Below are 21,869 nucleotides of genomic sequence, written 5' to 3'. Positions count from 1 at the left end.
GTGGGGTTTTTTTATCCCTAAATAATAATAATAATAATAATACATTTTATTTGAAAGCGCCTTTCAAAACACTCAAGGTCGCTGTACACAGTAGTAGTAGTAGTAGTAGTAGTAAATCTTCCTCTCACTCTTAGGCTTCACATTTAATTAAACAGCCATTCTTATTTGTTTAATGAATTAAGATTTAACAAATGTAGCATGTTAAAAAAAATATACCACCTGACTTACAGTCCCTGCTTGCCTATCCAAATTTATTGCGTTGTTTGAATAACAAAAGATGCACTGAGTGACAGGTAGTGCAATAGAGGATGGGCTTCGGTTTTCACTGTCAAAAAAGGGTGTGGATCAGTGAAATAGGAGCGTTGTAATTACATTTCATGAGTTTAAATCTTCTTTGATAGACAGCCTTCACAACCAATTAGCAGGGTTTAAATGCTCGCCCATTGATTTATTAGCCAATAGTAATGCATGGAATTCCGAGGTGGGCGGGCTTACCACGTTCAGTGCCAAGGCTTGTCCGTTTGGGAGCTCCGGCAACAGATGGTGGCAGTGGCGTCTACCTACGGCACAAATCTGACAGGGAGGAGACTCAAATGGGGGTGTCCGGAATTGTGAATAGAGTTGGTTGTCTAACGATGGACCGGAAGAAGACTTTGTCAGTGCAACTCCATTGATAATTTCTTGGCTAGTCTTTTAGAATTTTATCCTTTTTTTCTTTGTTTTCCAAAGAAGGCCGCAAAAGCCTCGAACTGGATTTGTCGACACACTGGGCTCAGTTGCAAGAGGGCATCTCTGGGATTGCTCGGAAAGTCTCGTAAAATATGTCTGCTGGAATGTGACATTTTGAAGACGTAACACGGTCATTTTGAAGAGACTGTTTTATTTACTTGGTACCACAAAGTTGAATTGATGAGGAGCAGAGAAAAGTTAACGAACCGAGCTAACTAGTTAGCTAACATGCTATAATGCTAGTTGGCTACTTAGCATCGAAACTCTGGCATGTTGAATGAATGAATGGACCAGCTGCTTTAAACTAAGAGCGGCTTTTGTTAGGACGAGAATATATCGACTGTTACATACGCCCAGTCTGACTTTCCACTAAAAGGCAAAGCTTTTGGCTGTTTGGTCTCCGGCTGCTGCTCTACTTAGCCACAAATGGACAGGAATGCAGTTCCTGGGAATTGGTGGAGAGCAAAGATAATGTGCTTGTACTGAGTGCAGCCTGGTAATGTTTATGAGGCCGAGGGAGGCTAACCTCAGCTAGCTATATATATTTGCACTACTTGGATTTGGCTGCTATCGTGTGAAGCTTCCGCTCAGTTTGGAATGGGGAATACGGTGTCATGCTGCGTGTCTCCGGAGTCGAGCCCCAAACTGCCATCGAGACTGCCGGCAGAGCGGCTGGAGGAGTTCCAGACCAGCACCGAAGTGAGCGACGACACTGTGCCCTACCTGCAGCACATAAGCGACAGAGAGGTCCCTGATGGTAAGAGCCTGCCAGACATCCAGCACTTAACGATTCCTTTATAGCTTTAACCCCCGTTTCACTTTTCAGTATCTGGGCCTGTGAAACACTACACCCATATGTGTTTGTTTACAGGGAGGCTCATCCTAATCCACCCACTGGCACAGAGCAGAATGATCTTTGTGTGACTCCCAAGCACACACGCAAACTTTGATGACTGTATACAGGCTACATCATGTATGCACAAACTTCTGTTAATATTGACCCACGGGATGAATCGAAAGCGAAAGATCATCCAAGAACTAAGTAATAATAGTGTTTCACAACATGCACACACCACACCCACTTTGGTTATTGCCTAGTTACACCTTCTTTGTATTTATTACCATGCCAGTGGTAAAACTGGCCTTTTTAATTAGGACATTCTTGGCACCATTTATCCACTGCATTATATTGATCAAATTGGCATTACATACAAAAGTTAGACATCAAATGTGAAAACAAGCTTTTTGATATCTTGGCTACTTAGAATCAATTTCTGCAATCTACTGTGTGGGGAAACTTGAAAAGGTAAAAATAAAGAAACTGAGACACACACACACACACACACAAAAACAAACCCAAATGGCAACTGTGTTTAGTATTTTCTTTTTTTGCATGACATTTTTATGTTCACGCATAAAATTTACATATTCCTTAGGAAATAACTTCATCTTAATGTGTCTTTAAGCAGGTAGTGGTTGAACACAATGTTACAGAATAAAAAGTACATATTAAGTGTTGTACCCCTCTTAGTTTTGATGCCCACACTGTAATTTCATGCTGTGGTACAGACCCCGATCAGGAAAGTATCTCAGATATTTCTGTGTGATGTAGAGCCAAGCTCAGTCCTTATGTCGCCACTCTTTATTGATTCCCCAGCTTGCACAGTTTATTCCATTTATGAGGTTATGGACAGTTGTGAGTGCAGTTTGTGAAACCAGCTGTTGGCAGGGTGAAAGTGGGAGGGGGGAAACAGGCCAGCAATCTGTCGTGCATTCCTTATGGTACTCCCTTAACAAATGCTTCTATCACCTAATCCCTTGTATTTTATGTAATGTGCCGTCTGCATGAATTTGGAGAAAATGGATTTCTAAGTTGTGGACGTCTATGAACCAGTGCCAGCAAATCAAACTAATGACACTTGTGCTCTGTTTAATGTCTAAGTTGTTTTGAAAACCAGAGGTTTTGTTTTAAATGTAGTGAAAAGTTTTAACATAGTGCTTGTGTCCTTGATAGTCTCTGTATTTGCACAGTAAATTGAAAAAGTAATTGGACAGTAATGCCGTTGCATTTGCTAATAGTACTTGGGCAAATTGGATTTAAGGAGTAAAGGTCATTGTAATTGTAATGCTTTAATTGAAATTTTGCACACAATCCACCTGTCAGGCAACACGATTACATTTAGTTCTTCTAAGTCAGATGTGTTGGAGGCTTTAAACCTCCAACACATAAGCACAAACAGGTTCCCAGTCTCTCTAATCTGTTCTGAGCTTCATGTCTTGTTTGTCTTTAAACAATTAAAAGACTGTCTTTATTACATTATTCTCCACTATTTATGATGATGATTTACATAAATACACTGTGTGATCTTATAAGTGTTTGATGGTTTTGTTAGCTCACAACTTTATGGTTTTTCTTTTCTTTCTTTATTAATGCAGAAACAGGAGCTAAATGCTTCACACCAGCCACTAATAATGAACATTTAAATGCTTTTCTTCCTTTTGTTGTATCAGAGCTGGCCTTGGAGTCTAATCCATCGGACCACGCCCGAGCAAGCACCATCTTCCTTAGCAAGTCCCAGACAGACGGTGAGCAATCATAACATGACACTCACACAGCAGTGATTCACACAAACTGTCTTCATCTAAATCCCAGTTAACAGAAAACATGCACACATCTTTTCACTTGAGCAAATGTTTGAAATTCAGTGGTCTTTAACCTGCCAGCTCCCCTAGTTGTGAGATGATTGGCTACACCCTCAGAGAACAGCACCGGTAACTGTTGGGTGAAATTACAACACTCTATCCTGGCTGAGACCTTAGTTATAGATCCTATTGTTATAGCTGCTGCTCTGCAGATACATAAGTGTCTTTTAAAAATTCATCACTTTCTTACTGTAGAGTTTAAGACTAAGATGTATCATTTAAAAAACCAAGTTGGCGATTACTTGAAAGGGTCTCAGAAGATTTTTAGAATTTTATAAGGAAAATACAAAATAAATCACTTTTAATGGTTTGCTAACCTATGCATTATGAGTTATGTGTCCAAGACATAGTTGAATAAGTATATATGGTATTATATTTACAGAAAAATATCTAAACAAATGTAAATAAACTCTTCTAACTATAATTTATTTTACATGATTCTTGAGTGTGAAAAGGCTGTTAAGTGCTGTGGTATTACAATTAGTCTTCTGTGATTGATGCTGCTTTTAGTCTTTGTTGAACATTTTAATTCTTTTGCAGTACGAGACAAGAGGAAAAGCAACCACATAAACCATGTCAGTCATGTAAGTGTTTTGAAAATTTACATTAAATTTTTGCTTTTAATATTTTAAAAAAAAAATCAATCACACTAAGCTTGGTTTTTAATATCCTAATGGTGACTTTAATATAACTAATTAAATGGAACTTATGAACTTAATTTATGGGCTATTAGCTTGTACATTTCATATTGTAGAGGGCTTCATTTGCGTTTATTGCCAGTGAATGAATCACTTTCAGCGAGGAAAACATTTAAACAAAGATGATCCACAAATATTGTTAAAACAAAACAATTATAACACAGAACTTTCAAAAAATTGGAAATGTAGGAAGCATGCGTGACCGTCTGTCCCCTGAACACCAGTTAATTGTGTGTTGTATTTTTTTGTTTTTTTAAATGTGTGAAGGTGTCCCCTGGTCCACTCTCAAAGAAATACAGCTCCTGTTCAACCATCTTCATAGACGACAGCACCGTCAGCCAGCCAAACCTCAAAAGCACAATCAAATGGTGAGAATGTCTCTCAGAAACACAAACACACAGGGCTGTGTTGTCCAAAGGTCCCTCCCTCAAAACAAAGTCCTGTTACATCAGAGCATAGTAATCCTGGAGTGTTAGAAAACAGATGCGTGACTAAAGCTCATGTTGTTTCCCCTCGTTTAGGACAATAATCTGTAGTGACATTAGTCCAGTGAATGTGGATCATTATATCAGGATTATCTGAGTGTGATTAAATGAAGCCTTCTCGCTGAATGTGTCAGATATTTTGTCACACTATAAGCTCTAATACACATGCACACACGATGCTAGTGTCACACTGAGGTTGTAGCTATTAAACTAATCGGGGGGGTTTCTTTCTCTTTCAGTGTCACTTTAGCAATATACTACCACATCAAAAACAGGTATGTGTAAATGTTGGATTTGATTACTATCGTGTAACTTTTGGCAGATTATTTTATTAAAACTAGTGTGCCTGTGAAGTATATTGACTGATGTATTGCTTGTGCTGTAGGGACTCGGACAGGTCACTGGACATCTTTGATGAGAAGTTGCACCCCTTGTCGGTGAGCATGTTAATGAAATTAACCAGCTCTCCAGCTCAATAATGGTGGTAGACTCACATTGTTCATGTTGATGTGAGTCAGTATGAAGACCCATCACATTTACATGTGTAGGCACTCTGCCCACTGGTCTTCTTTGGGCCACGTTTTTCTAGAAACTTCACAAGTTATTAAGAGTTGTGATGCATCACAAAAGGGATGTGAATCACTGTTTTAAAAAGAACCCATAATGAGGAAGAAAAACATCCTCTCTTGCGGTCTGCATTAATGACTTCCATTCAGTTGTAGATTTGCGATAAAGATGCAGAAGTGGTTTCTTTTCACTGCCTTACAGCGTGCTTTTGGCAGAGCTGAAGTTATCGTAGTGGAAAATAAAGAAATTTCACTGTTAAACTTATTCTACAGTTTCCATTAATAATGGATTTCAGCAGCTAAATGGTACAGCTTCTTTTTCACCAATCAATTTTCTATACTTAAGAATGTAATCATTGCATCATGCCTGACACATCCAGCTTTTTGTGGTGCGTTTCCACACAGCTTTTGGCTCCAGACTTTCAGATGAATTACTGAGCTACAAAAAAATAACCCCAAACAAACAAATGTGACCTGATTGTTGTTAGACCTTTGTTGCTTCTGTCAGACAAGTGTGTATTTTTCACCTCATGCAGAGAGAGCCGGTGCCTGATGACTACGCATATGTAGACCCAGAACACAAACTGATCTACCGCTTCGTCAGGACACTGTTCAGTGCTGCACAGCTGACTGCAGAATGTGCCATTGTCACTCTTGTAAGTGGTGTCTTGATTTATTTATCACATTTACAACAGTAATTGCATTGCACACTGCATATTTGATTTCACCCAGTGTGTTTATAATGTTTTAATTCTTTTTCCTTTTTTTATATTGTTTTTGATTTCTGTCTGGGTTTGTTTTTTGTTTTGTTTTGTTTTTTTGGATGGAGCTCATGCCATGGTGTACTTCTACAGTATCAGAATTTAATCAAACACACAAAGATCACCAAGTGGATATTAATTCAAGTTGTGCTCAGCATCGTGTTTGTCTGTACTGAAGATAACCTGAGTGACATGAACACAGCTGTGGAGGTTTTTGTTGTTGAGTACTTTGATGTTGTATTAAATGGCCACCAGATGGCAGTGAACGCCTGCATTTATGCTGTTTTCCCAAATAGCAGAAATGACAGTTGATCGTCAGTATGAAGACAAAAGACACTCTTAAGTCAGAGCTGTCAGAGTAGGATTCTCGAATTTTTCTAGCTCAATCCCTATATTTACTTTCAGTTTATATCATCCTACAGGCTGGGTATTTTGGAAAGTAGTGTTTTGCTTATTTATTATTTTCAGCTGTTGCAAAAATGAAAACTCAGTATTCTGTTTTCAAAATGGCAAAAAAACAACAACACATCTTTGTAGTTTTGCAGTGGTGCTGTTGTGGCTGTTGGCTTGTCTCATAATCATTGTTATTAGAACAGAAATACAGTGTGGTTACATACTGTAAAAGTAGTCTGGAAGGTGCATATAGGGATTTTGCTCAGTACAGATACACACACAACCAGACTATTGTTCCTGACTAATTGTAGTGAACTAGCAAAGGAATTATTAAAACCTCTGAAGCTTTTAACATTCTTCGTCCTCAAGGTGTACCTGGAGCGCCTGCTGACCTACGCTGAGCTTGATATCTGCCCCGCCAACTGGAAGCGTATTGTCCTGGGAGCCATCTTACTGGCTTCTAAAGTCTGGGATGACCAAGCTGTGTGGAATGTCGACTACTGCCAGATCCTAAAAGACATCACTGTGGAGGACATGTAAGTTGTACAAGTGATCTGAAAAATGAGAACATGGTGACTGTAAAAGAACCACTGGATTTAGTAACCTGTTTCCTGTTAATATAGTCACATCCTTGGTGAAGTCTAATTTCTGTAGAGAAGATCAATCAACTTGTTCAGAAAATACATGTTAAAATAGTAATGTCAAATATTACCAAGAATGTAAAGCAGATTTAGTGCTTTAAGTACACATATCAAGGCAAATCTTACTCAAGGGTTTAGAATAACAACAATTCAAATGAAGGAGTGAATTTATCAAGGAAATCCTTGTTTTGCTGGTGCTGACTGATCAAACAGCATACCGACTGTGGAACCAAACAGTCTTTTCATTCTGCTGTACTGGTATCTTGCAGGCCCGTGTGAAGCACCACGATCAGAGTGCATTCAGTCAAAACTAGTTTGCTAGCAGACATGCTAGAAATGAAATGTGGTAATAGCTGTTTCAAGCACTTGTAAGTGGAATGAAAAGCCAGAGAAGATGTGGGTAGAAGCTTGAATATGATGCACAATTTCAGAACATCGCTTCTGAAACATAATTGTGACATTTCACTTAAATTTGAAAGAAAGTGTTTGATAAATTCAGCTAGGAAGAAGAGCACCGTCCCCATTTAGCACCTCCTAAGGCCGTGGCACTCAGCCTGTGTACAAAGCTGATTTCCCCCTTTGGGTTTGGAAAGAGATGCCGCTGTCACTGAATCAACATTGTTCCAGATATCCTCAGGTCTGTTTGAGAGGTTGAGAGAACATACAAGTACCCAAAATCTTTATTGGGTACTTGTTTGGGTTTGTTCTTGGTGAACTCTGGGGTGCCAAAATGTGGGTTGTTGGCATGTTCAGGTGGGGAAAGCTCCAGGAAACGCACATGCAATGAGAAAATGAAGAAATGTGTTGATTTAATAATTTATTTATTTGTTTTTTGCTGTCCAGCTAGGAAAATTGTTTGTTAATAATGCTCAATCCGCCCCACTACCATCATCACCAATAAATAAATAAATAAATAAAAGGAATACATCAACAAGGATGCACTTAAAGCAGACAGATGAAATACGGGGATGGAGAGAAGCCACAGCAATCTGTGCTGTCTGTCAGGCTATAAGAGTCGAGAGGCTGCACTTGGAAGACCCAGGCTTTATTTCCTACAATTGCTTTTCGTGTGTGTGCGCGCTCATATGCGTGTGTTTGTGAAAGAGGTCGAAAGTGCCTCCTTGTTTTTTTGTGATTTGGAAAGATGCGTGTGCGCTCTCTCTGCGAGCCCCCATCCCTCTCATACGTCTGACCTACCCTGTCTGTGCCCTGTTTTCATTGCTTCCTCTGAAGTGTCTTTGTGATCCCGGCCCGGTCTGGATGGAGGGATGGGAAGAGGAGTAGAGGGAGAGAGAGAAACAGAGACGGAGAGAAGTGGAGAGGAGGGTCTCAAGTGCTCTCACTGCTTCTACATAATGGTCCTGGCTCTCGCCCGCTCCATTAGTTGCCCCGGGAGACCAGACATCACACACACACTCACACACTCGCTCTCACCACCTTTGCTGACCAACAAAGCATCCTGGATGCTGTCTCCTTGGCGACCACCTCCCTTAGATTTTACTCGTGACTGTGATGATGAGGAAGGATGATGGAGGTTGTAGTCTTGAAAAGGATGAGCTGCGATACTCCAGCTAAGTGCCTGGATGTCTGATTACCCACGTGTGAGTGTGAGCCCTTTATAAAGATATATCAGATTCCATCTTCTGAGAGATGAGTTTTAAAGCTGAAAGCGACTGAATATAAAAGTTTGTGTAGAGAGAGGTTTGTCCTGTCTGCTTTTGTTTCTTCAAATCGTGTCGTCTTCACTGCTGCTTGCTAAACGAGCAGAACTCATCAAAATGTCTTGTTGAGAAGTTGTTTCTTACCTGTCAGTTGGACCCTGGTCCCCTTTTCTGTGAACAAGTACAAAAAGGAACTTTTGCAGTGGTTGTTTTGGGGGATTAGTTTACAGTGGCTTTTCACTAAAAAGATATTGTATACTAGGAACTTTCATATGTTGTGCTTGCAGGAGAAATTGTCTAAGCTAAATATTCCCTTAATGCACAACTATAGTTGACTATTTACTTCAAAATATTACTCATCCACCTGCTACTAATCAAGGCTGTCGCAACAACTAGTGCTGTGTGATACTGCAAATTTTAATATTGATCCGATACCATCTAAATACAGGGCCAGTACCATCCATCCATCCGCTTCCACTTATCCTTTTCAGGGTCGCGGGGGGCGCTGGAGCCTATCCCAGCTGTCATAGGGCGAGAGGCAGGGTACACCCTGGACAGGCTGCCAGTCTGCCGCAGGGCTAACACATATAGACACAGACAACCATTCGCACTCACATTCACACCTATGGGCAATGTGGATTAATCAATTAACCCATCCCCATAAGCTGCATGTCTTTGGATGGTGGGAGGAAGCCGGAGTACCCGGGGAGAACATGCAAACTCCACACAGAAAGACCCCGGCATGATGGTGGAATTGAACTCACTTCATGCTGTGCGGCAACAGTGCTAACCACCGTGCTACCATGCTGCAATAATACAATAAAGGCAGCTTATGTAATGAAGAGACCGTGTCATGAGTTCTGGGATGAATCATCATCATTTTTGTGAATTCTCAACATAATTGTAATGATCACTAAATAACAGATTTTCAGTTTTCACAATAATTAAAAAAATCAAAACAACAACACACTGAAGTTTTTCATGAATTTTAAATGTGTCTGTCTTTAAAGCACCTCTGTCAGCTTCTGCTGTTTAGATGTGCTATAGTCTACAAATAACATAAACATGATAGTCCACACAAAAAATAGACATTTGTCATGGTTAATAAGTTGTGATTTTGTTTTTCTTTATTATATTACAATAAAAAATTTTTTTTAAAAAAAACTCAATTCAGTTGATACATACTGAACTTAAGCGACACAAAGTATCTATTCAATACCAAAACCACCAGCAATAGCAACAGTACTATTAATATTTGAATCGGTACGCCCACCTCTATCCATAACCAGCCGCTTGAAGTTTCAAAAAGCAGGTTGCAAAAACAAGTGTGATTCTGATAAATCTTTTCAAATGTCTCCTACTGTGTCACAAATTATGTAAAATGCAATTATTTTTTTTAACTTTGAGACTGGGTGACTAGGCTGTTCTTTCCTAGGGAAAAAATGGGCTCTATTTTTTACACACACTCATACCTTACAGTCCAAATTACGTCCCAGGTTTTGACTGTTGGGAATAACCCTAAGGTGTCTTCCTGATCTCTAGGAATGAGATGGAGCGCCACTTCCTGGAACTTCTGCAATTTAACATCAATGTGCCGGCCAGCGTCTACGCCAAGTACTACTTTGACCTGCGACAGCTGGCCGATGACAACAACCTCAGTTTCCCTCTGGAACCCCTCAACAACCAGCGTGCCCAGAAACTAGAGGTAAGCTTCCTTCCAGAGACTACAGAACATCCGTCTGTAATACTCATCTAACGCTGCCTCGGATTAGGAGTTGCTGGTAGATACTCTGTATTCTCAAGTTAAAGGCTGTTTATTTTGGCAACTGTTTCTATGGCATTTACAAGCAGGATTTAATTGAACTAATAAAAGTGTTAGTGATTAGTACACTAGGAAGAACCACCCTCTGAAAACAGTCTGAGAAATTTCTTATGTAGCTTTTTTGCTCATGACCTGGATTTTTAAAGTGCAACAAAGGCTGTTTTATCATTTACTAATCATTAGATACCTTTAATTCAAACCACCTGGTTAAATCAAAATGATCTAGTCAATCTGTGTGTGACTTTTGAGTAATTGTGCTTTGATAATGCTCCTCCAGGCCATTTCAAGACTATGTGAAGACAAGTACAAGGACCTCAGTCGATCCGCAATGAGGCGATCTCTCAGCGCAGACAACCTGATAGGTATACGACGCTCCAATGCTGTGCTCTCATAGACTGCTGCCCTCTGACCTCCAAAGTTCAGCTAACCCACAGCCAGCCCCAGAAAGCATTACCCACAGAGTTATCAGGCAAGGACAAAATGCCACTGTATGACCTGTCCACACGGTAATTTACATTACAGCTGTAGACGTGCGTGATTGTTAAATTAAAGGTGTTTACCTTATCTGAAGCATTATCATTTGACTGTTGTTTTTACAAGTCCTTTATTTATTTGTTATGTCTATCACTTCTGAGAGAACACATTGAACATGAATGATTGAGTTCATCATCTGTCTGAAATACACTTTAGTTTCTATTTTTTTCTTTTCTACAAAAGTGTTTGAATTACTTCATGCAGCCTTAAAGGATGAAGAGAGTGGTGAGTTATATTTGTTGTTACTGTCACCGTATTCCACGAAAGACCAAAACCAGCAAATGTTAATTGTTCAGATGTGGCGAATTGTTTTTTTTGGTTTTTTTTGTTGTTGTTAATGAAGATTGAAATCATGCTTGAGTGCTATAGCAAGTTAATGTTGGTTGGTCATTTCCTGGGATTCCTTAACAGTATATAAATATAAACTTTCACCAAATGTATCTTTTTTTTCCTTTAGCCACAAAAAAAATGCAAAATGATCTTTGTTGTAAATTAGATTTAATACCAGAAGTTACTGTGGCGACTGTAACTCAGACATGTTTACTGTCGATATGTTTCGAGTACATTTTTCTGTCCATCAGGATTGAACATCCACCATGTCTCATATTACAAGACACTGAGCTGTTATCACTGTGTGGGAGCTGGCTGACGTCTTCTCAGTCAGCTGTTTTGTGACAGGAAAATCAGGAGTGCCATTAGCAATTTGGTGTTAAGTTGTGTATACCACGGGTGATCAAACAAGGCTGTTTACTGACTCTGGATCAGTATTTGAAAATTAATGGCTCCATATGGAAGTTGGGTATATGCAGGTCAGCCTCAGTATTAAGTTCCTTAGATCCTCATTCCCACCGCCCCACCCCCCGCCCCCCATCAGATCACCAGTGTTGTTCTTGTCCAAGCACCCATCCAGCCTAAGGTTTGGAACACACTACACAGATACTGAGGGGGAAAACAAACTGATGGATGCTCCCCTTCTCTTTTGCTTACTATGTAGGCTTCTAGCTGTGAAGTTTGTCTTGTTTTTAATTGAAAAAAAAAAAACATTTGCAGATGGAGTATTTTAAATAAACACTAATCATGTAACAAATGTGGTTTATTGTCTTTTATATTGTGTCTTTATGATCAGCTAAGTTCTAAACATTGTTGAGAATATTGAGCCTGACTTCCCAGAGTTCAGTTTAAACACTGTGTTATAGCTGAATATTAGAAAAACACAACATGCGCCATTCATTAACCTTAGCTGGCATTATGATATCTAAATCAAAAACAGCCCACAGTTGTGAGGGAATCAGAGAATCGCTCCTATTGTAATTCCTTGGTTTTTACAGACATGCAGCTGCACGTCTCTTAACAGGTACTAGAAGCTATGAACACATCACTCCAATTTTAGCCAACTTACATTGGCTCCCTGTTAAATATGTAGATTTTAAAATTCTTTTGTTCACTTTTAAAATTATAAATAATTTGGTGCCCAGCTATCTTTCCGAACTCCTCCATTTGTACAATCCCAATAGAGCACTTAAGATCATCCAATCAGATGCTCCTAGCACAACCTAGGTGTGACCGAGCCTTTGCAACGGTAGCACCCAGACTCTGGAATAACCTCCCTGTTCATATTCGTACTGCTGAGTCTATCCAGTCTTTTAAATCATGTCTTAAAACATATCTTTGTACTTTGGTTTTTGATTCTAACTAGTTGGCTGTTATCTGGCTTGTTCTGCTGTCACCTATGGTTTCCTGCCCTGTTTTCTTATTGTTTTGTTTTAATTGTCTCATGCTTTCACTGACTGTGAAGCACTATGGTCAACTTTGTTGTTTTTAATATGTGCTATATAAATACATTTTGATTTGATTCTAACCGTTACACAGAACGCAAGCAGTCCAAAGTAGAGCTGATACTTCGCACTAGGAGTACACTGAGAAACAGGTGTGGCTACATGGTTGAATTGTAAACCAGTTTAAGCAGTTTATCTACTTTTTTTTTTTAAGGAAGCAGTTCAAATTGTAAACATGTATATGAGGCTCTTTTTGTCAGTGGTGAAATTGAAACAAGTTTTTCTTAGTTGAGTTAGATAAATCATTCTGATTGCATAAATATCTAAAGATCATATGAAAGCACTTGTTTTCTGCAAATTTCTGTTAACTGTACTGCAAGTATAGGCAAAAGTTTGTTAAATGCATCTTTTGAATCTATCCTTTGTTGCTTTCAGTGGCATAACAATATACACTCACTTGACACTAAAGTACTACTACCAGGTTGGACCCTTTTGTCTTTAGAACTGTCTGAATTCCACATAGCAAAGATTCAACAAGGTGCTGGAAACATTCTTCAGAAATTTTGGTCCATGTTGACATGACAGCATCACAGGGTTGCTGTAGATGTCAGCTGAACATCCATGATGTGAATCTCCTGTACCACCGCATCCCAAAGGTGCTCTGTTGGACTGACATCCAGTGACTGTGGAGGCCATTTGATTACCGTGATGTGATGTTCAACAAACCAGTTCTGAGATTTGATTTTTGTGATGTGGTGTGGGATAAGATGGATTTGCTCATCAGCAATACTCAGATAGGCTGCAGCATTTAAACAATGCTCAGTTGACAGTAAAGGACCCAAAGTGTGCCAAGAAAATACATTTCTCACACTATTACACCACCAGCAGCCTGAACCTCTTATACAAGGCAGCACTGATCCATGCTTTCATGTTTATGTTCTGACCCTACTATCCTAATTTTGCAATTGTCCAATTTTGGTAATCCATATAAATCATAACCTCAGTTTCCTGTTCTTAGCTGACAGCAGTGATACCTGGTGTGGTCTTCTGTTGAAAGCTGCTCTTCTGCACACCTTGGCTGTAATGAGCAGTTATGGAAGTTACTGTTGCTTTAAACTGTAGGTGGTCTTGACCATGTCTACATGCCTAAATGCTTTCAGTGTGTGTAACAGGACTGTGTGCATATTGAAAGTGAACAGATAGAATTCATACAATAGTAGATTTATTTATACAATAGCAAGTATCTTGCTTTTAGTCAGCTGACAGCTTCCTGGATTATTTAAAGACAGACATTCCCGTCAACTGTATTGTCTCTAAAGTTATTTTCACCCCCCAAAAAGTACCTGATTATACGTTGAATACTGTTGTAACACTGTATCTAAGCCACATCAAACCACACATGGTTTACTTCCAACACATTGGACTTCATTATTTTTCTGTTAAATTCTAATGTCCCTCAGGTCAAGTGCTGCATTTTCAGCTTGCTATCAGTAACAATTACTCACATACATCTGATATTTACATATGTCTGGCTGAAGGAATGAATGAAGAATGAATAGGTGTCTTGTTGTGACGTTTAACGATGTAGGGTGGTGCTACAATGTGACAACACATTCCAAGAGATCAGCAATCTATTCAAGGAAACCCTCTTGCAAGAAGTAGGTGAGACTTCGTAGAATAGTTGTGTATTTCCACAAATTTGTCATAAACAGGGCAGCAAATGGTTACACATCCACTATACTGCCATTATTAGTGAATGCAAGAACTTCCAAATCAGGTTACTGAACAACTAATTTCTTCCTAGTTGAACTTTGCGCTCTCGTGCGCACTCTTCAGCAGTCAGTTAATGTTTTAGGGCTTCATACACAGTCAAAAAGCAGTGCACAACGTTCAAGATCCAACACTTTTAATTCCACAACATGAATCAAAATCTACAGTATTTTATCAACGTCCTTTGAGGAGGTCTGTCAATGTAAAAACTGAAAAAACCCCAACATGTACTCTTTAATCTACACATCAGTTTTAGGAGCATTTCTTTTTTTTGGCATTCATCATCACTCATACAATCATTTCCTTCACACACATCAGACTAATAAATTAGAGCTATCTAGCATGTGGGACACACGGTAATCTAAACAACACAAATGACCATCAACAATGAATGGAAATATTACAGAACGTCACAGGTCCAGTCAGTTCTGCATTAGCGCTGCAGCACTCTGCACTGAGACGGATTTCATGTTGTACTCGTCCACCGTCATTCATTTTGTTGTCTTTAGCACTCTCTGTCTCTCTTTCCCATCCCCACCCTCCACACACGCACACTTTTCTGGGTAAACTGTACACCGTGCAGTGAGTGTGACTTCTGAAAGTCAGTTTTTATCAAGTTGTCAAACAGATAACTTACATTAGACCACAGATCCATTCAACATAGGAGGGTTTGGTTCTTACTTACATGAGAAAAACTCAAAATACAGGCACATTCTAAGTTCCTCAGTTAATTAACTATTAAGCAAAAGAGCTTTTAAATTGTGACATTGTTCAAAAAGAAGATTTTTCAAAGTGCTTGTTTTCTTCATCCAGCAGTCCAAATCCCAAACAGAACAAGATAAATAACAACCTGGGAAAATTTAAATTGTTACTTTTTACTTCTATAGATTTAAACTATGGATTAAACTATGTCTTGGTTATTTGTTAAACGTGGCTAGTTCAGTTTTCCAGAGTCTAAGGTGACCTTTACTGTACAGAGTCTAACCCTAACATCTGTTTGTTCTGGCAAAATACTGCTATAAAAATCACTTTGTGGTTCTCAAAGTGAGGTCCAAGGACCTCTAGAGGTCACTGAGCTGAGGTCAGGGCACCACAGAATAATCATTAATTGGTCATTTATGCTATTAATGTTTTTCAACAGCTACGAACAAAATTCAGATGGGTCTGTGGTCTAATGTTCATCTGTTGGGGGTGATGTGGGGGGTGAGCAGGTCCCCTTTGAACCAGCAGATGGGGCTGAAGTTTCATCCTGTATCTTTAACATAAACATTGTGCATTGGTTCACAATACATGAACAAAACTAGATTCCCCCCCACAGAAACTTTAGTGATTTAACGAGACAGTTAAAATGAGAAAAAGACTTTCAAAGAATTTCATCTCTGGTTTTGGGAAAAAGCAACATAATAAGGACCTTTTCCCACCTTCAGTTTGTAACCATACAAAACAATTCACTCAGACACTGACATACTACAGCACATTTATACACGAGTGTATACAGCTCAAATCTGATTTGTTTTTCTGGCGTCTTACACTTACGATTGTGGCAGTGGCATCAGCTGGTTAGAAACTAAATATATGGCATGTTATCTTTTTTTTTTAAACACCAAATATTTGTACAATATATACATAAATAAATATGTGTTTTTTTCTCTCTCTCTGTCAGTGCTCAGGATGAGGAGAAGCATGTGAGACTCCATTATGGATCCATTTAACTCAAAGGTTAGTTCCTCAGTGACAGTCAAGTTCAGTCAAAGGTTTGAGCTCTACATCCAAGGAAAGCAGTTCTAGCTCACAGTTCTGATATATGTCCACAATCCCAGTCTGTGTTTGGATACTGGGAGATGTGGCTGTACACGAGTCCTCTTAAAAGCTCATATATGAGGCGGAACAGCTTTATGGTAGATCCCTGATGTCAGCCCAGTTCCAGTATGTCCAGTTAAAGCAGTACTGGCCTCACTGTACATGGAGGGTGGAGCGGTGGCTTTCTGTGGCCAACAGGGACAGCATCGAGCCACAAACCTCCTCCAGGACTCTAAAGTTTTTCCCGACCAAATCCAGACTCCTGAGGTGATGCCCACCACTAAGCACATGAAATATTTGAGCATGAAGACGGCGTAGTCCGGGCCTAGTCCCAAGCGCTGGCGTTCGGACGGGCAGAGGCAGGCCAAAGCTCGCTCCCAGCCAGGCCGGTAGTGCTGCTCATACACCAGGCAGGCCACCACAATAGTGGCGGGGACAGTGTACAGCACCGTAAAGAGCCCGATGCGAATCATCAGCCGCTCCAGTTTGTCCGTCTTGGTGCCACCTTGCTTGATGATGCTCCTGATGCGGAACAGAGAAACAAAGCCGGCGAGTAAGAAAAGCGATCCGGTGAAGAGGTAAACCACAAGAGGTGCGAGCACAAATCCCCTCAGATTCTCCAGACTCTGGTTCCCCACATAGCAGATTCCAGCCACAGGGTCCCCGTCCACAGAGCTGAGAGCCAGCACCACGATGGTCTTGACGCTGGGGATGAGCCAAGCGGCGAGGTGGAAATACTGTGAGTATCCCGCGATGGCCTCGCTGCCCCACTTCATCCCTGCGGCCAGAAACCAGGTGAAGGACAGCACCACCCACCAGATGGAGCTGGCCATGCCGAAGAAGTACACCAGCAAGAAGACGAGGGTGCAGAGAGCGGGGCCGTTGGTGTCATAGAGGATGTGCAGGTGGTCGCCGCTGGCACCACACGCCACTCGCTCGTGACCTGCCACCAGCCGGATGATGTAACCCAAGGAGACAAAGAGGTAGCAGGCAGCCAGGAAGATGATGGGCCTCTCTGGGTACTTGAAGCGTTCCATGTCAATGAGAAAGGTGGCAACGGTTGTCAAGGTGGAGATGAAGCACAGCACCGACCACAGTCCCACCCAGAAGCTAGTAAAGGCGTGCTCATCTGGCGAGAAGAAAGGCAGGTGGCAGGGCTGGGCGCAGTTGAGCTGTGGGCCAGTCTGGACCCGGCCATACAGGCTGTGAGACTCCCTCATGATGGGGATCAGCGGCTCTCTGCAGCGGCACTCCCTGTCGCACTGCGGGGGGCTCGGCGGTCTAGTCCTGCCCTTAGGGGTGGGCTTGGGGAACGGGGGAGCCAGGGTGGTGGTCTCGCTGCTGTTCTGGTCCATGCACAGGGTCTCGTCCCCTAGCTGTGGCAGCTGCTCACAGCTCATCCTCTCGGGCCACTCAAAGCCATACTGACTCATGAGAGGCGAGCAGCCCCGTTTGGCTCGTTCACACACCGAGCGGCAGGGTGGGAGCGGCTTGCGGTAGTCTGGCAGGCAGATTGGTGTGTACATGCTGCACAGGAAGAAGAGTAAGTCCGGGGAGCAGCGGATCCGGACCAGGGGCCAGAACTGGTGGACCTCCAGGCCCACCTCTTCCTGGGTGTCGTGGTTAAACTGATTGGGCATGTGGGTCAGGTTGTAACCAATGCCCCGACACATGGGCACAGTTATGGGCTCACACACCAGATCCTTAGAAGCACCTAATGTGAAGCCAGGGGAGTGGAGGAGCAGCAGCAGCAGCATTATGAGGGGCCACGGCATGTGTCTCACTGTAGATGCCATAAATAAATATTAAAATTCACAACGATTCATTTGGAGTCATTTAACGAAGAAATCTAATACAAGAGTCCTTTTACTGCATGGTCATCTCAGAAACCTGACTGAGAACTTTCTTCTTCTGGTGAATAAATCTGGACATAAACAGCCTCTTAATGGTTAAAGCATAAGCTGAAGTCTGACGGTAAATCCAGTTGATCCTGCGAGCAGCTGTCAATCATTCACCAGAGCTCCTGCAATCATTACGGAGAAAGTTCATCTCCGGCTGTCACGTTCCACTAAATTTAACATTTTGTTGTTGTTGTCGTTGTTGTTTTTTTGTTTTTGTTTTTACACCGTTTCCTTCCGATAATTCACAGACGCCAGAAAAAGTGGCATCATGAAGTAGAAAATGTCCGTGACAACGTGAACAAACACAGAGCAAAGAGCGGTTCTCCGGTGTACGACAAACGTGTGGCTGTCTCCAGCGCACGAAGCTCGGTGCGTAAAATCCACTTGTCGTGTCCTCTCGGGCTGGTTTATTCCGTCAGCAGCATTATTTTCAAACTTTTAAAAGTGTCCCCTCTGCCGCACCTGTTGCACTTCTCTAGGAGGGAAAACGAAATAAAACACGAGAATAATCCGCAAATGTTCTTCAGGGTAAAAACTTATTAGTGCAGCAGCGCGTGTCAGCCTCGCGCACTGAGCCCGAGGACGGAATAAAGTCCGTTTGAAACTGCAGCACCTCCTCACCGCGCCGAGGGTCTGCTGCATTCAAGGCTGTCGGAAATGTCACAATTTCTCCTTGAACACACCTTTCGAGTTTCTTCTTACTTGAAATGAAACAAAATCGGGTATTTCTGCCAAGCAAAGTCAGTACGGTGTCCGATTTTTATTACAGAAATGTGTTTTCAATTTTTAGACATTTTTATGTGTATAAAGTACTCCATTTAATAAAAACAAATACAAAATGAAAGAAGAAAAATAAAATTAGGTTACAAGGTTACAATTTTTGTGAAGTAGCTGCTACACACTGATTCTCGATATTGAATGGACTATTTTTAAGGGTATTTTTGTCGCCTGTCTATTATTATGCAGTTAAAAAACGTTCTTCTTGGCCAGGTTTTTCTAATGAGGCAAAAACCTGTATTTCAGTGCTTTGTTTGGTCTCTAGTAAAACCCTAAAAGCACTCAGTTTTTCTTTTACAAATGAAAACGTTCTTTATATAAAGAAAACGCACACGTTGGCTTTATTTACGTATTTATTTATTAGTAAAATGTGAACTCCTTTATTTGTGTTTCCTTTTGTAGCGCAGCTCAACAAAGCGCCTGTGCGGTTAGAGCGCATGTTTGGGATTGTCCCCAGTATCGAGCAGCACATGAACGCATCAGTGAGTCATATTTATGACTTCCTGCATTAGGGGCTGGAGTTTACCGGGAGAGCTTGAAGGTATCAGATGATGGATAAGGTCTCTCCACCCACTCACACCTCCACCACAGGACCACACACACACACGCACTAAACGGACTTCTCCATTCATTTTCAGTGAAGCAGACACATGCATTATAATCCACGAGGTTCATGCTTTATTATTATTATTATTATTATTATTATTATTATTATTATTATTATTATTATTATTATTATTATTGAATGCTCCTCCGTTTTGTTGACTTTGTTGTCATTCATTGCTTGTTTTTTCCTGACAAAACTGTAATTCTTGATATGTTTTTAATAAATATAAGTAAACTTTATATTTATTGTTGCTGTCAGTCACTTCTGTTTAGTCATTCTGTTTCCATTTATCAGAACTCACAGTTACACATATAATGTATTTAATATCATATGGCAATAAGAAAAACAAAACAGACACCAGGTTATAGTCAATAAATGATGAAATTCTCATTAATAGTTTGGCTTTTTGATGGTTTAGCATCCATTAAACTGTTTACACATTTAACTGTTATTGTTTGGAGTTGAGCATGTCATTTTTTTATTTTCATTTTTTGTCTTGTCCTTTGTTACATATAATTATTTTTTGTTGTTCAGGTGTAATAACAGGTCTTTTGTTTACGGCCTGTTGTTCACTCCTTGCTTGGTCTACTTATGCTGAACATGCCATTAACTGTAAATGATGCACCGAAACAAGAACAACAAGAATTTACTGATCATTATTATTATTCATTTATTTTACCATGTTACAATGGACCCATATTTACCTTCCTCCCTGCCGCCATACTAAGGTGAAATTTACCCTAAAAGGACTTTTCAGTCTGCACAGCTTACAATACCCGGCAACAGTGTTTAGTGTAGCAGTGTGTTTCAGTATTTCTTCATTTCTTTCCATTAATCAAAGAACAAAAATCAGTGTATGAGACAGTTTTCAAGGTGTATCTAGGGATGGATGCTTTAATTGCCTCCATACAAAGCTAAAGAAGGTTAGGAGAGTGGAGGTGTCCTCTGCCGTGTGAGTTAAACAAAGTCTGCTTTATTTGGAGTTAATGAAATTAGAAGCCTTTTCTTGTCAAATAGACCAAATTGAATCACTGACCTGTTTAAACTCCAACGCCGACTGATGTTCAGGTCTCCTCACATGGCAGCACTGGGCCTTGATTAGATCTCAGAAATCATGTTGACGGAGATTTGCATGAACCTTGCATCCACGATGCACTGATCAGAGCAGACACATGAAGAATGATGTAAATGGTGCAAGTATAAAGGACACTGTTTGGAAGGAAGAAAAAATAAACACTATTAAAGTTTTTTTTTAAGCTGTTATATTGTTACAGAGTTGTTACAGTATGTTTGGATCTTTTTCAGTCTTTTAATATAAATAACAATTTAATCTATATTTGCTTTATTAAATTAAATATCCTTTTTTAAATTGCCATCAGTTTCACACATGATGCAGTGTATCCACATCATCGCCTCAAGGTCACAATAGTAACATAAAAAATAATAATAATTTTTTAGTGAACCTATTGAAAGAATTTTTGTTCATTCTGCCACGAAGTAAAATCAGTTCCTCATATTTGAAAGTTAAAACAAAGCAGAGCAGTTTTACTGAAGCTGATAGCAACAATGTAAGTTCTACTTTAAAAGGGGAAAACTCTGTGCGCCTGCTTAAGCAAGATAGTAATTCTAAACTGGGATCGTGGAGTACTGGACAGTTTTTTTGAAACCTGGAGTTATGGACAGGTTTCCTTGGTTATCAGAGCAGCATGCACGTGGGTGTGTAAGGGAGTGTAGGTTGCCAGCTAAGGTCTGAGAAATGCTCGCAATGAACGCACTGATATCTAAATGAAGTGGTAAAAAAAATCAGTTGTGCTCGATAGCAGATCTCCTAACGCTGCTCTCTCTCTGTAGCCACACTGTACAAAGGTCACAGCTCTGGCTGGGGGACAAAGGTTTCCAAAGGTGCGTTTGTGTGTTTTTGTGTGTGTGTGTGTGTGTGTGTGTGTGTGTTCAGCATATCAGCTGAGACGAGTCTTTCTGATTTACCCCTCCTCGGCTCACACTGATAGATTAAAGCAAACAATGAGGAGTTCATATGTAAAGCTGGCAAGGCATCAATCTGTCACGTATACCAAAGCACACACACAGACACACAAACATATGCGTGTGATTACTTGTGCCAGTTGTGTTTGCCTAAGATTTAAGGGAGAACACACGGAGACGTGACCTGCATCACTAGATGTTCAGGTAACCACAACACACACACATCTGTACTTGTTTCACCCGCGAGGACTCTCAGTGCTTCC

At 40.5% G+C, this 21,869-nt stretch overlaps 2 protein-coding genes across 2 annotated transcripts; one reads left to right on the top strand and one right to left on the bottom strand.

Annotated features, from left to right (window-relative positions):
* Nucleotides 1–514: 514 nt before the first annotated feature.
* Nucleotides 515–12,080, top strand: ccnyl1 (cyclin Y-like 1). The gene is made up of 10 exons (XM_085249650.1): nucleotides 515–1,486; nucleotides 3,241–3,315; nucleotides 3,973–4,016; nucleotides 4,398–4,498; nucleotides 4,855–4,890; nucleotides 5,001–5,052; nucleotides 5,718–5,837; nucleotides 6,705–6,871; nucleotides 10,180–10,342; nucleotides 10,737–12,080. The coding sequence occupies exons 1-10, from the start codon at nucleotides 1,327–1,329 to the stop codon at nucleotides 10,851–10,853; spliced, it is 1,035 nt and encodes a 344-aa protein (XP_085105776.1). The 5' UTR covers nucleotides 515–1,326; the 3' UTR covers nucleotides 10,854–12,080.
* A 2,577-nt stretch (nucleotides 12,081–14,657) lies between these two features.
* fzd5 (frizzled class receptor 5) lies at nucleotides 14,658–18,821 on the bottom strand. The gene has a single exon (XM_085249438.1). It carries the CDS (start codon nucleotides 18,132–18,134, stop codon nucleotides 16,410–16,412), a length of 1,725 nt encoding a protein of 574 aa, XP_085105564.1. The 5' UTR covers nucleotides 18,135–18,821; the 3' UTR covers nucleotides 14,658–16,409.
* Between the last annotated feature and the right edge of the window lie 3,048 nt (nucleotides 18,822–21,869).

Source organism: Mchenga conophoros, linkage group LG16 (assembly GCF_057382185.1).
Source record: "Mchenga conophoros isolate Kocher_MC1m ecotype Shallow Benthic linkage group LG16, M_conophoros_male_GT1.1, whole genome shotgun sequence".
Lineage (NCBI taxonomy): Eukaryota > Metazoa > Chordata > Actinopteri > Cichliformes > Cichlidae > Mchenga > Mchenga conophoros.
The sequence above is the reverse complement of the archived record's forward strand: the minus strand, read 5'-3'. Positions and strand labels throughout refer to the sequence as shown.

What these genes read in the sequence shown, in the direction of transcription:
- fzd5 (XM_085249438.1), bottom strand. Translation starts at nt 18,134, where the DNA reads ATGGCATCTACAGTGAGACACATGCCGTGGCCCCTCATAATGCTGCTG.
- ccnyl1 (XM_085249650.1), top strand. Translation starts at nt 1,327, where the DNA reads ATGGGGAATACGGTGTCATGCTGCGTGTCTCCGGAGTCGAGCCCCAAA. An exon ending in CGACAGAGAGGTCCCTGATG is followed by an intron (nt 1,487 to 3,240) that starts GTAAGAGCCTGC and finishes TTGTTGTATCAG; the next exon opens with AGCTGGCCTTGGAGTCTAAT. An exon ending in CTCAAAAGCACAATCAAATG is followed by an intron (nt 4,499 to 4,854) that starts GTGAGAATGTCT and finishes TTTCTCTTTCAG; the next exon opens with TGTCACTTTAGCAATATACT.